Below are 13,291 nucleotides of genomic sequence, written 5' to 3'. Positions count from 1 at the left end.
CATTATATTTTGGCCTCGACCACTTTCTGTGGTAGTGAATTCCACAGCTTACCACTCTAAGTGAAGAAATGTCTCTTCATCTCAGTCCTAAAAGCTTTACCCATTATCCTTAGATTATGACCCCTGGTTCTAGAGTCCCCCACCATCAGAAACATCCTTCCTGCATCTAATCTTTCTAGCTCTGTTGGAATTTAATGGTTTCTGAGATCGCCCTCATTCTTTGAAATTCCAGTGAATACAATCCCAACCAACTCAATTTGTTCTCGTACATCAATCAGTCCTGCCACCTCTGAAATCAATTTGATAAACCTTTGCTGCACTCTCTTTAGAGCAAGTGATCTGCCTTCTTGCATTGTTGCTATCCATATAGTTTAGGTACTCCCACATTTGTGTAGGATGTTGACTTTGTAATTGTTAAGGAACAGTGATAGAGGGCAGTATCTTGAAAGCAACTGAGAGATGTGCGGTATGTTGAGATTTGTAGAAAAATTGGGTGAGAGGTTCGGCAAGGTCTTACTCCAAATCAGGAGCGTCTGACTGCATAATTTGTCTCAGCTGAGTGGCAGGGCATATGTCATACTAAGGTAGTGACAAATTACCAATCAAGGAGGATTATTGCTTATTAAATGTCTTAATAATTGCCCAACTCTCATTATTAATGTTCAACTTCCTATTTAGCAAACATACCGGATAAGCGAGATATTGAGAATTCTTGACATTCAAAGTAGATACCCGGTAACTTCAGCTCGCAGCTTGCTCAAAAGGACCTCTGTGTTGAACACTGGGCACCAGCATTTTCGAGCATGTTCCACATTCACCAGCCACACACACCCCGTGTGTTCGGGCTTTGGTATCCGACTGTTATCAGCTTTAACAGCCCTAATGGCACACCTCCAATCCACTTGCACCTTTGTTCTGTACCTCATGCACTGGCGACAATCATTACTGCTGTAAGGGCACAGCACACTCAGGGACATGGATCCAGCTCATGGACTGGATCAGGCTCATCTCTATCATGTTCACGTGCAGTCATCACACTCGTTCACTTCAAGCCTACCTGAATGCTTACAGCATCCCTGCCTTGTACTGCCTTTTTGAGCTTTGCCCCCTCAGTCAGAGAAACCAGGCTGATATTACTTCTGTAGAGCTGGATGAACACAGCAGGCCAAGCAGCAGCAGAGGAGCGGGAAGGCCGATGTTTCGGACAAAGACCTTTCTTCAGAAAAAGGGTCTTTTCTGAAGAAGGGTCTAGGCCCGAAACATTGGCCTTCCTGCTCCTCTGATGCTGCTTGGTCTGCTGTGTTCATCTAGCTCTACACCTTGTCATCTCAGATTCTCCAGCATCTGCAGTTCCTACTATCTCTGATATTACTTCTGTGTTGCTTTGTCATTTAATGCAGACACAAAGCTAGGAAGCTTATCATAGTTGTCAGCAGGCATCAGTCAAGCTAAGGGAGGCAGTTTTCACTCAAACAATGCCAGCATGTAAGTCAAGGACACCCTCCGGGGAAAAGAAAGGTCAGCCTCTGATACCTTAGAATGCTCTTGACTTTCTTTCCCTGTTTTGACCTGCTATTTTCCTAGAATGAGAGGCATCCATTATAGAAGATGGAAATGCAAGGCACAGCTATTAATGGTGGTGCAGGATGGGGAGGTGTCCCCTGCAGAATTGCTGTACTGTGGCCGAACCAAAGTTCTGTACATCTCCCACATGACTTCCTTGGTCTTATAAACTATGCCACAACTGAGAAGTGTCCCATATGCCTTATTGACTACTGTATTAATCTGACCTGCTACCTTAAGGGATCTGTAGACAAATATCCCAAGATCCCTCTGTTGCTCTGAATTTCCTAGAGCCTTGCCATTCGTTGAATATTCCCTTCTATTGTTCTGTCTTCCAAGTTTCATTGCCTCATATTTATCAGGGTTAAACTCCATCTCCATTGATCCGCCCATCTGACCAATCCTTTTGTATCCTACTATAACAATCCGGTCAAATCTTTGTCATCTGCAAACTTGCATCATTTATGAATATTACAAACATTAAGTGGTTAACACTGATCCCTGTGGTATACTGCTGCACAGTGGGCTCCAGTCACACAAGCCACCTACAACCACCACCCTTTGTCTTTAATTATCAAGCTGATTTTGGATCCACTAACCTTGGAAGGGTCAGATATCAGAAAATTCAGGGGACATGATTGGGGGTAACAGAGAATTGAAGCACTCAATAGGGATTGAGCTGAAGGAATAGTAAGTTAGAGATAAGTAGGAAGAGCATTTTTTAAATTTGCTTTACTTTCAATTTGCTTTATTTTCAAAGTTATTGTGTTTGCAACTACAGTTGTTTAGCAGTAATGTGATTTGATTGATTTTATTGCCACATGTACTAAATACAATGGAAAAACTTTGTTTACGAGCTGTACAGGCAGATCAAAGCAAGCAAAGGATATACAGATCAAAAAGACTTAGAGGCATACAGGTTACATTGCAGGTTACATTTTTTGAGGCTAGAGTCCATTCAACAGTCTGATAATAGTTGGAAAGAGACTGTTCCTGAACCTGCTTGTGTTCAGGCATCTGTATCTTCTGCCTGACGGAAGAGGTTGTAGGAGGTCGTTACAAGGGTGCAATGGGTCTTTGATGACGTTAGCCGCCTATCCGCAGCAGCGAGCCATGTAAATAGTGTCCATGGATGGAAGGTTAGCTTACGTGATGGTCCAGGCTGTGCACACCACTTTCTGCAGTTTCTTACAGTCCTGGGCAGAGCAGTTGCCATACCAGGCTGTTATGCGCCAGATAGAATGTTTTCTATTTTGCATCTGTAAAAGTCGGTGAGGGTCCTTATGAACATGCTGAATTTCCTGAGCTGTCTGAGGAAGAGGAGGCTTTGTTATGCCTTCTTGACTCTCGCATTTACATGAGAAGTCCAGGAACTTGATGCTCTCCACCTTCTCAACCTCAGTTCTGTCAATGTAGATGGGGGCGTGTTCTCCTCCTTTCTTTCTGAAGTCCATGATTAGTTCTTTAGTTTTCCCGAGAGACCGATTGTTTTCATTGCACCACATCACCAAGCCCTCTATCTCCCTTCTGTATTTTGACTCATTAGATATCCGTCCCACTACGGTGTTGTCAACAGCGAACTTGTAGATGGCATTGTTCAGAATTTGGCAACACAGATGTACAGGGAATACAGTAGGGGGCCAGGACTCATCCTTGTGGGGCTCCAGTGTTGAGTGTTATTGTGGAGGAGGTGCAGTTACCTATCCTCACTGATTGCGGCCTGTGGGCCAGAAAGCTGAGGATCCAGTTGCAGAGGATGGAGCCAAGACCAAGGAGATGCAGTTTTGAGATCAGTTTGGAAAGGATAATTGCGTTGAAGGCAGTATCCAGTATTTAAACCTACGGGATATATTGTTTATTTTTTTACTAATGGAAAAGGTCCTAATAACTGATTTTACATTGGGGAAAATGGGAAAATCTGATTTATGCAATGTTCAGATCCAAGGAATAGTCTGAAGCGTCATATTCAACTTGGAATGCTAACTGTTTTTCGCTCAATGCTACCACTCTGCCGTCTATTTCTAGCACTTTGTTTAAATGTCCTTAATCTCTACTGTTTGTTTCCTACTCAGAATTTCTTAGCAAAGTTATAATTTGTTTTCAATTTGTCCATCTTCACCTTTAGCTGGTAGTCTTTTATGAGCAACTTCCGGAAAACCACACAAATAACATTCATAGACATTCCCAGAAATTTTTGAAAAACTCAGCACCTGTGGAGAGAAAGCAGAGTTAACATTTCAGGTCCAGTGACCTTTCTTCAGAACAGTTCTGAAGAAGGGTCACTGGACTGAAATGTTAACTTTGCTTTTTCTCCATAGCTGCTGAGTTTTTCCAGAAATTTCTGGTTTTGTTTCTATTTCCAGCATTCACAGTTCTTTGTTTTTTTTTTCATAGACATTTGTTGGTCCACTAGCCACCTCTTCAAAACATTATAACCTACTCTGCTGTCTCTGATCAGCTGAAAATTTTCAAGGTGTTCAGACACTTATTCCTTAATTATAGACTTTGCAATTTTCCAGCAACAGACGTTAGGTAAAGCAGTGTATACACTAACTCCCCATTTAATGTTGTTTTTAAAATCTGCAAGAATGGGCACATGAAGAGAGAGGTCATAGACACTATACAACAGATATATTTGATAACTTGTGTACAGTGTTACAGTAAATAGAGTTGAGGCTTTCTAAGAGATGAGGAGCAAGCAGCCTCAGGGGCAGTATGTGTTCAGACATCCACAGATACTCCAGGCTAATTGTCTCAATGTGCGGATAGTATTGGCATGAAGCACAAGATAAAACAGGATGTGGTGATCTGAGACAAAAAAAACTGCAGATGCTGGAATCCAAGGTAGACAAACAGGAGGCTGGAGCAACATAGCAAGCCCGGCAGCATCTAGAGGAAAGGAGCAGTCAACATTTCGGGTATAACCCTTCTTCAGGACTGGATGTGGGGGTCGGAGGAGCTGCAGATAAAGAGAGGAGGGGAGGGATGGAGGCGGAATGGTGGTGATAGGTGGACGCTGGTAGTAGGTATGACTTGTTTGATCAATAGGAGGGATGAATCCAGTTAGTAGCTAGGAGGGAGTGTCAGAAGGTGGAATGGAAGGGAGGAGATGGGGCTGGAAGGGGAGCCAGCGGATGTGTGGGTAGCTTATTTGCAATTGGAGAACAGAATGTTGAGTCCTCTGGGTAGTAGGGTGCCCAGGTGGAAGATAAGGTGGTGTTCTTCAAATTTGCGCTGTGAGTCGCTGCGACACTGAAGGAGGCTGAGATCAGACATGTCGGAGCGGGAGTGGGGCAGGGAGTTTAAATGGGCAGTGACCAGGAAGTTAGGTTGGCAGTTACATGCCAGGGGAAGATTCCCAGCAAAACAGTCACCTATCCTACATTTGGTCTCACCGATGTAGAGAAGACCACATCGGGAGCACTGGATGCCATAGACTAGTTTGGAGGAGATGCAGGTGAAGCGCTGTCTCACTTGGAAGGACAGTTTAGGGCCCTGAATGGAGGTGAGGGAGGTGGTGTTTGGGTAGGTGTTGCATCTTCTACGGTTACAGGGGAAGGTACCAGGTGGGTTAGTGGGGTGTGTGGAGCGAACAAATGAGTGGTGAAGGGAATGGTGCTTGTGGAAGGCAGAGAGGGATGAGGAGTGGAAGATGTTCTGGGTGGTGGAGTCTGATTGGAGTTGGCGGAAGTGTATGAGGATGATACGTTGAATGCGGAGGCTGGTGGGGTGCGAAGTGAGGACAAGGGGGACCCTATCTTTAATATGTTTGGGAAGGTGTGGTTAAGAGCTGTGGAGCAGGGAATGGAGGAGGTTTTTCTTTGCCTATGTTTAATGTTGTGCTGTGAGACTTCATGGGGCCTCGAATGAATACTGTAAGGACCCAGGCCACACTCTGCTTACTATGTATGACTGTGCTGTTTACACTTCAGGTGGCTCTGTCTCTTTTCAAATACATTTTGAAAGTAAAATAAAGGTTGTTTTGACAGTTATCTACGTGAAAGGAAGTTTTGTAATTTTATTTTTAAGAAGACCTCTGATATTTTAAGGAAAAGATAGTAAACCTGTTGAAAATGTAATACCATAATTTCTACTTTATGCTCAATAGATTGTAGACATGATCCACCTGAGAATCCACCTCCGGTTGCTGTTCCCTTGCTAGAAATGGGGTTTTCTTTGAGACACATTTGCAAAGCTGTTGATGCTGCAGGTACAGTAAATCAGTTTGAGATGCCAGTTCAGTTAATGTTTTCTGATATGCGTGTTCATGGCAAAATAGACATTTCAGGACAATGCTGATCTTGGATTTGCAATGCGTTGTTGAATATAAGGTGGGCATATAATTTTATTATATGAAGTATTGATCAGATCCCTATCAATTCTGAATATCTCCAATATGACTTCACTTTGCCCAGAAGCACTGAACTCAGTTTATTTCAAGATTTTTGCCATTTTAAATTGAAAAATGATATTAAATACCAGATTCAAATGCAGAGACATTGTCATATGTTTCTAAAATTCAGTCTGTTTGTTAATCAAGGATTTATTTTAAGATTTTGGCAAAGATCTGTAGCTCGGGTTGTGGGTGAGGTTGTTGACTTGTCGCTGAGCTGGGCTTGTTTTTGTTCAGACGTTTCGTCACCATGCTAGGTGACAGCATCAGTGGATCCTCCGATGAAGCGGTGTTATTCTACTCCGCTTGGAATTTATACTGTCCAGTCAATTATGGTGAGTACTGTCATTTCCGGTTTTGATCTGTGTATAGGAGGTTTTTCTTTGCCTATGTTTAATATTGATGGCCTTCATTGTCTGAATGTACTGACAATGAAGGCCATCAATTTAACTAGGACAGAGTAACCATAGTAGCCCAAGCCAAACATAGACACGCATGGGAATTCCTAGAGGCATGGCTCTTCACCCATACTTCAATCAACAAACATAGAATTGGACCCCATATACAATCCCATACAGATCAAAACCAGAAATGACAGTACTCACCATAATGGACTGGACAGTATAAATTCCAATCGGAGTAGAATAACATTGCTTCATTGGAGGCTCTACTGATGATGTCACCTAGCATGGTGACGAAACATCTGACAAAAACAAGCCAGCTCAGCGAGCAAGTCAACAACCTCAAGGATTTATTTACTACAGAGCAACTTCTATTTAAATGTTTCAGCTCACAAAAATGTGCAAAGAAAAATGAAGACTAAGTTTTTAGGAGTAGTGACCAAAATTTTGCCTGAAGGAGTTAATTGTCCAAACGAAAGTGGTTAGAGAAACTTAAAATGAACATAGAACATAGGATAATAGATTGTGCCAACCCATTATCCTACTCTAAGATCAAACTACCCTGCATACCCTACATTTTACTATCATCCTTGTACCCATGCAAGAGTCGCTTAAATGTCCCTAATGTATCTGACTCCACTACTCCTGCCAATGAAAGCCAACACACCATACGCCTTCTTAACAACCCTATCAACTTGGGTAGCAACTTCGAGGGATCTGTGGACGTGGACCCCAAGATCCCTCTATTCCTCCTCACTGCGACAAATCCTGCCGTTAACCCTGTATTCTACATTCAAATTCAACCTTCCAAAATGAATTACTTCACACTTTTCTGGGTTGAATTCCATCTGCCACCTCTTTGCCCAGCTCTGATCCTGCCAATGTCCTGTTGCAACCTACGACAGCCCTCCACGCTATACACAACTCCACCAATCTTACTAACCCACTCTTCCATTTCCTTATTTTATAAAGATCACAATAAATGAAATTCCAGAAAATGTGTTCCAGGTGGCTGTAAGAAGTATGGTAAATTGTGGGCAAATGAAGGGCATAGATACAGGATTGGCTGACTAGCAGAAGGCAAAGAATAGGAATAAAGGGGTCTTTTTCAGAATGGCAGCTGGTGACTAGTGGAGTTCTGCAGGGGTCAGTGTCAGGGCCACAACTATTCACGTTATACATTAATGATCTGGCAGCAGGAACACTGTTACTAGGTTTCCAGATGAGACAACAATAACTGGAGGAACTGGTAGTGTTGAAGCACGGAAGCTTCAGAAGGACTTGGTAGGCTAGAAAATTGAGTAAGGATATGACAGATGGAATACAATGTCAGAAACTGTAAGGTTATGCACTTTGTTAGGAAGAATAAAAGTGCAGCCTTTTTTTTAATGGGGAAAGGCTTTGGAAATCTGAAGCACAAAGGTCTTGGGAGTCCTTGTTCAGAATTTTCTAAGGTTAACATCAGGTTCGTTTGGCATTTAGGAAGGCAAATGCAATAGCATTCATCTTGAGAGGGCTAAAATGCAAGAGCAGCAATGTACTGCTGGTGCTGTAAAAGGATCTGGTCAGACCTCATTTGGAATATTTTGAGCAGTTTTGGGCCTCATATCTAAGGAAGAATGTGCTGGCCTTGGAGGGTGTCCTTGGAGGAGATTGTCATACGAGAAGCGGTTGAAACCTCTGGATCTGTACTTGATGTCATTTAGAAGGATGACGGGGGGGATCTGATCGAAACTTTCAGAATATTGAGAGGCTGGATAGAGTGGATGTGGAGAAGATGCTCCCCCTTGTAGGACAGACTAGGACCCGAGGGCACAGCCTCGAGACAAGGAACGATCCTTTAGAGCTGAAATGAGGAATTTTTTCAACGAGAGGGTGGTGAATCTGTGGAACTCATTGCTACAAAGAGCTGTGGAGACCAAATCATCGATGGTATTTAAGACACAGGTTCTTGATTAGTGAGGGGATCAAAGGTTATGGGGAGGTGGCAGGGGAATGGGGCAGAGAAATATATCAGCCATGATTGAGGAACGTAAAGAGCTTGTAAGAATATAAAGAAAACAGGAAAGTAGGAGAGCAAGAAGGTGCCATGAAATGACCTTGACAAGTAGGGTCAAAGAGAATCCCAAGGCATTCTGTACATACATTAAAAACAAAACAATAACTACAAAGAAAAGAGGCCCACTCAAGGATAAAGGAGGAACTTGTGCTTGGAGGCAGAGGATGTGGGCAAGATCCTAAATATGTACTTTGCATCAATATTCACCCAGGAGAAGGATATGGAGGATAGTAAGATTGATGTTAAGCATGCTAATATGCTACGGCATTTTGAGATCAAGAAAGAAGTGGGACTTTCGAAGAGCATTAAGGTGGATAAGTCCCCAGGGCCCAATGGAATTAACCCAGGTTATTGAGTAAGGCAAGAGAGGAAATTGCTGGGGTCTTGACCATCCTCATTAGCCACTGGAGAAGTCCTGGAGGATTGATAAGTGGTTAATGTTATTCCTCTATTCAAGAAGGGAAATAAGGATAATCCAGGAAACTACAGATTGGTGAGTCTTACATCGGTGGTTGGGAAGCTATTGGAGAGAATTCTTAGAACGAAGAACAAAGAAAATTACAGCACAGAAACAGGCCCTTCGGCCCTCCAACCCTGCGCCGATCCAGATCCTCTATCTAAACCTGTCGCCTATTTTCCAAGGATCTGTATCCCTCTGTTCCCTGCCCATTCGTGTATCTGTCTAGATACATCTTAAATGACGCTATCGTGCCCGCCTCTACCACCTCCACTGGCAACGCGTTCCAGGCACCCACCACCCTCTGCGTAAAGAACTTTCCACGCATATCTCCCTTAAACTTTTCCCCTCTCACCTTGAAATCGTGACCCCTAGTATTTGAGTCCCCCACTCTGGGGACTCTTGCTATCCACCCTGTCTATACCTCTCATGATTTTGTAGACCTCAATCAGGTCCCCCCTCAACCTCCATCTTTCTAATGTAAATAATCCTAATCTACTCGACCTCTCTTCGTAGCTAGCACCCTCCATACCAGGCAACATCCTGGTGAACCTCCTCTGCATCATCTCCAAGGCATCCACATCTTTTTGGTAATGTGGCGACCAGAACTGTACACAGTATTCTAAATGTGGTCGAGGGTTAGGATTTATGCACATTTGGAAAAGCATGGCTTAATTAGGGACAGTCGGTGTAGCTTTGTGCAGGGCAGGTCATGTCTTTCTTACTTGACTGAATTTTTGGAGGAGGTGACGAAGGTGATCGATGAGGGAAGAGCATTGGGTGTTGTCTACATGGATTTTAGTAAGGCTTTCGACAAGGTCTCTCACTGTATGCTCATCTAGAAGATTAAGATGCATGGGATCCATGGTAACTTGGCCACGTGGATTCAGAATTAGCTTGCCCTTCGATGGTAGAGGGTAGTGGTGGAAGGTTGTTTTTCAGACTGGAGGTCCATGACCCGTGATGTTCTGCAGGGATCCGTACTGGAACCTCTGCTGTTTGTGATGTATATAAATAACTTGGATGAAGATATAGATGGGTGGGTTAGTAAGTTTGCAGATGATGCAAAGATTGGTGGAATTGTGAATAGTGTAGAAGGCTGTCGAAGGATACAGCAGGATATAGATCAGTTGCAGATATGGGTGGAGAAATGGCAGATGAAGTTTAATCCATGCAAGTGTGAGGTGTTGCACTTTGGGAGATGAAATGTTAAGGAAAAGTATACAGTTAATGGCAGGATCCTGAACAGCATTGATGTACAGAGGGATCTTGGCGTTGATATACAGAGGGATCTTGGCGTTCATGACCAGAGCTCCCTGAAAGTGGCCATGCAGCTAGATGGGGTGGTAAAAAAGGCCAAAAGCATGCTTGCCTTTATTGGTTCAGGAATTGAGTACAAGAGTCAGGACGTCATGTTGCAGCTTTATAATACTTTGGTTAGGCCACACTTGGAGTACTGCGTTCAGTTCTAGTCGCCACTTTACAGGAAGGGTGTGGAGGCTTTGGAGAGGGTGCAGAAGAGGTTTATCAGGGTGCTTCCTGGATTAGAGGGTATGAGCTAAAAAGAGAGATTAGAAATACTCATGTTGATTTCTCTGGAGCAGGGGAAACTGAGGGGAGACTTGATAGAAGCCTATAAAATTATGGAATGCTTAGATTAGGGTTGATGTTCAGAATCTTCTTTTCCAGAGTTGAAATATCTAAAACTAGGGGGTATGCATTTAAGTTGAGAGGTGGAAAGTTCAAAGGAGATGTGAGGGACAAGTTTTTTTTACACAGTGTGGTAGGAGTCTGGAACCCACTGCTAGGGGTGGTGGTGGAGGCAGATACAATAGGGGCATTTCGGAGACGTTTAGATAAGCATATGAAAAAGCTAGGAATGGACGGATATGGATCACGGACACGCAAAATTAATATTTAATCTGGTGTCATGTTCGGCACAACATCGTAGACTGAAGGGCCCATTCCTGTGCTGTATAATTCCATGTTCTATATTCAATGATTGAACAATAGAGCATACTTGATGGGTGGAATGGTGTAATTCTGAATCATAGAATCCTGACCATTTGGAAGCAGGTCATTCGACCCATTGAGTCCACACCGACCCTCCAAAGAGCTTCCCAGCCATGCCCATGTCCTACCCTATCCCTGTAACCCTGCATTTCCCATGGCTAATCCACCCAGCCTGCATATTATGGGCAATTTAGCATGGTCAATCCACCTAACGCGCACATCTTTGGATCCCAGAACATCTTTGGACTATGGGAGGAAGGCACAGCACCAGGAGAAAACTCGCACAGACAAAGGGATAATGTGCAAACTCCATACAGACAGTCACCTGAGGCTGGAATCATTCCGGGTCCCTGGTGCTGTGAGACAGCAAAGCTAGCCTCTGTGTCACTGTGCTGCCCCTATATCTTATGGTCAGAGAAGAATGGTTACCTTTCATGTGTCTGGAATAATTACCTGCTGGCTAGAATGAGTTTTACTGGTATCAAATTTTTCGGGCCACTCTGTTCAGAACCACTGCCAAATTCAGCTAAAAATAGACCTCGGTAAGAGGATGCTTAATCAGATAGGAAACTGAAGGAGCAACATACTAGTTAAAAGACCGAAGAGGGAGATTAGTGGTCAACGCTACTACAGTATCATTGACATCTGGAGGCAGCAGAGGAGGAGAGGGCCAATGTGTGGACTGGGGCCTGTGCAATCAAAATATGAAATATGCCTCTATGTTCTTAATCCTCCAGCTTAATTCTGTTTAAGAAGGTAGAATAGTTTATCCAATATGTCTTGTGAGGATCTGATTCTAAATAATACAATAACAGAAATACTAAAGTTACAAAATGATGACTTCTTGAATGTATTTGTAATTTGTCAGATTTAGTGTTTGTCTTTATCAAGTACCTTTCTGATCTGTGTGCATAAGTAAACAAAAACATTGTTAATTCTGTATGTGCAGGTGTTTCTGGGGATGCAGATCCACAATTGATTGAACAGCTAGCCAGCTGGATGCTGGAACATCCACTAGCAGAGGAACAGGAAGTCATTGTTTACTCCTCAGCAACAATTGAGAATGATTTGGAGGTACCTGTGGAGTCTGAGGTTATAGTACACAATCGTGCAACAAGACCTGTATCTCCAGAAGCTGTTGACAGGGAAGATGCAATTGAAGGGTAAGCAACAAGTCTGAAGAAGAGTGTTTCAGTATTTCTTCATAACTCTATCACTAATGTCAGATAATTTTGACTTGAGAATAATTCGCAAGATAAATTCTTCAGATATTTTTCTAAAAAAGGCTTTGTTTTTTGTTTGGAATTAACAAGCTGACAGTGAACTAGAAGATATATATTTAAACTGTAACCAAAATGAGTCTGTGAAGTGTTTTTATTAGGGCTGGTAGCACTTGGAAAACCTGATCAGGAAAATGTGGTAGAAACTATATTCAAAATAGCATTTAGAAGAGAAGCTAATTCTGTGGAAAAGAAAATTTCAGTAGGACGGGGAAGTGAGTAGCAAAGTTTCTCAAAGTTGGCCCGCCACCTGTGTGGCTATGTGACAACCTCCGATTTTAATATTTATGTTTAAGTAGTTAATAAAATAAAATATTATTTAAAATTTTCTTCAAATCCATCACACAGGATTTAATTCTAGTGTGTGATGGGAAAGCAAAGCTTTTACAATGATGTTAGATTCTGAGACAACCAAGTCCCTTTTGGTAGTCTGTGGCAGTTGAAATAACCCAATAAAGGTCTGAGTCAACATTAACTTTCTGATCATTTCTTTTGAATTTCTTTAGGCAAAAGCTTACTCTCTGGTCAATACATGAATGTATCAACATTGTTTAGTACTATTGTATTTAATCGAGAGGAATCAAACAATATCAAAATCAATTTTGGTCAAAATGCTGACCATGCAAAACTAGAGAGGGCATTAGCGAGAAATGAGGTACTATAAAATTTACAAACTTATTCAGATGGGTTGTGAAATTGAGCAGGTACAAGACAGATTAACGACAAACGTAAACTGTAGCATAGATCAGAAAGGCATTGGGATGTAACTCAATGACATATGAAATTAAGGGACAGTTAGGTTTTAAAAGTACCAGTAGACACTTAACCATGTTCACACAATGACCTAAATATTCTTTTTTAAAACTAACAAATTGCTAAGATATAAAGTTAAATCAGTGAAGCATATCTACAAATGTATATGAAAGCTTTATACTGCTTTGAATAATATATTGAATACCATGTTAATCCTGTTGCCAAATAAAATTTATGTTTCTGTTAGTTGCTTAAAAAAACAATATAAAAGAAATGAGATAACAAGGTGTAGAGCTGGATGAACACAGCAGGCCAAGCAGCATCAGAGGAGCAGGAAAGCTGACGTTTCAGGTCTGGACCCTTCTTCAGGAA

At 42.3% G+C, this 13,291-nt stretch overlaps 1 protein-coding gene across 1 annotated transcript in view; it reads left to right on the top strand.

Annotated features, from left to right (window-relative positions):
* LOC109911101 (probable E3 ubiquitin-protein ligase HERC1) overlaps positions 1-13,291 on the top strand; it is a 266,602-nt gene that overhangs the window by 135,963 nt on the left and 117,348 nt on the right. The window contains exons 28-29 of the mRNA XM_048621230.1: positions 5,663-5,773; positions 11,836-12,049. Of these exons, the coding sequence (XP_048477187.1) occupies positions 5,663-5,773; positions 11,836-12,049 (325 nt within the window). The remainder of the gene's footprint in view (positions 1-5,662; positions 5,774-11,835; positions 12,050-13,291) is intronic.

The sequence above is a fragment of the Rhincodon typus genome, chromosome 1 (genome assembly GCF_021869965.1).
Source record: "Rhincodon typus isolate 14 chromosome 1, sRhiTyp1.1, whole genome shotgun sequence".
Lineage (NCBI taxonomy): Eukaryota > Metazoa > Chordata > Chondrichthyes > Orectolobiformes > Rhincodontidae > Rhincodon > Rhincodon typus.
Note: the sequence above shows the minus strand (reverse complement) of the source record. Positions and strands in the feature narration are given on the sequence as shown.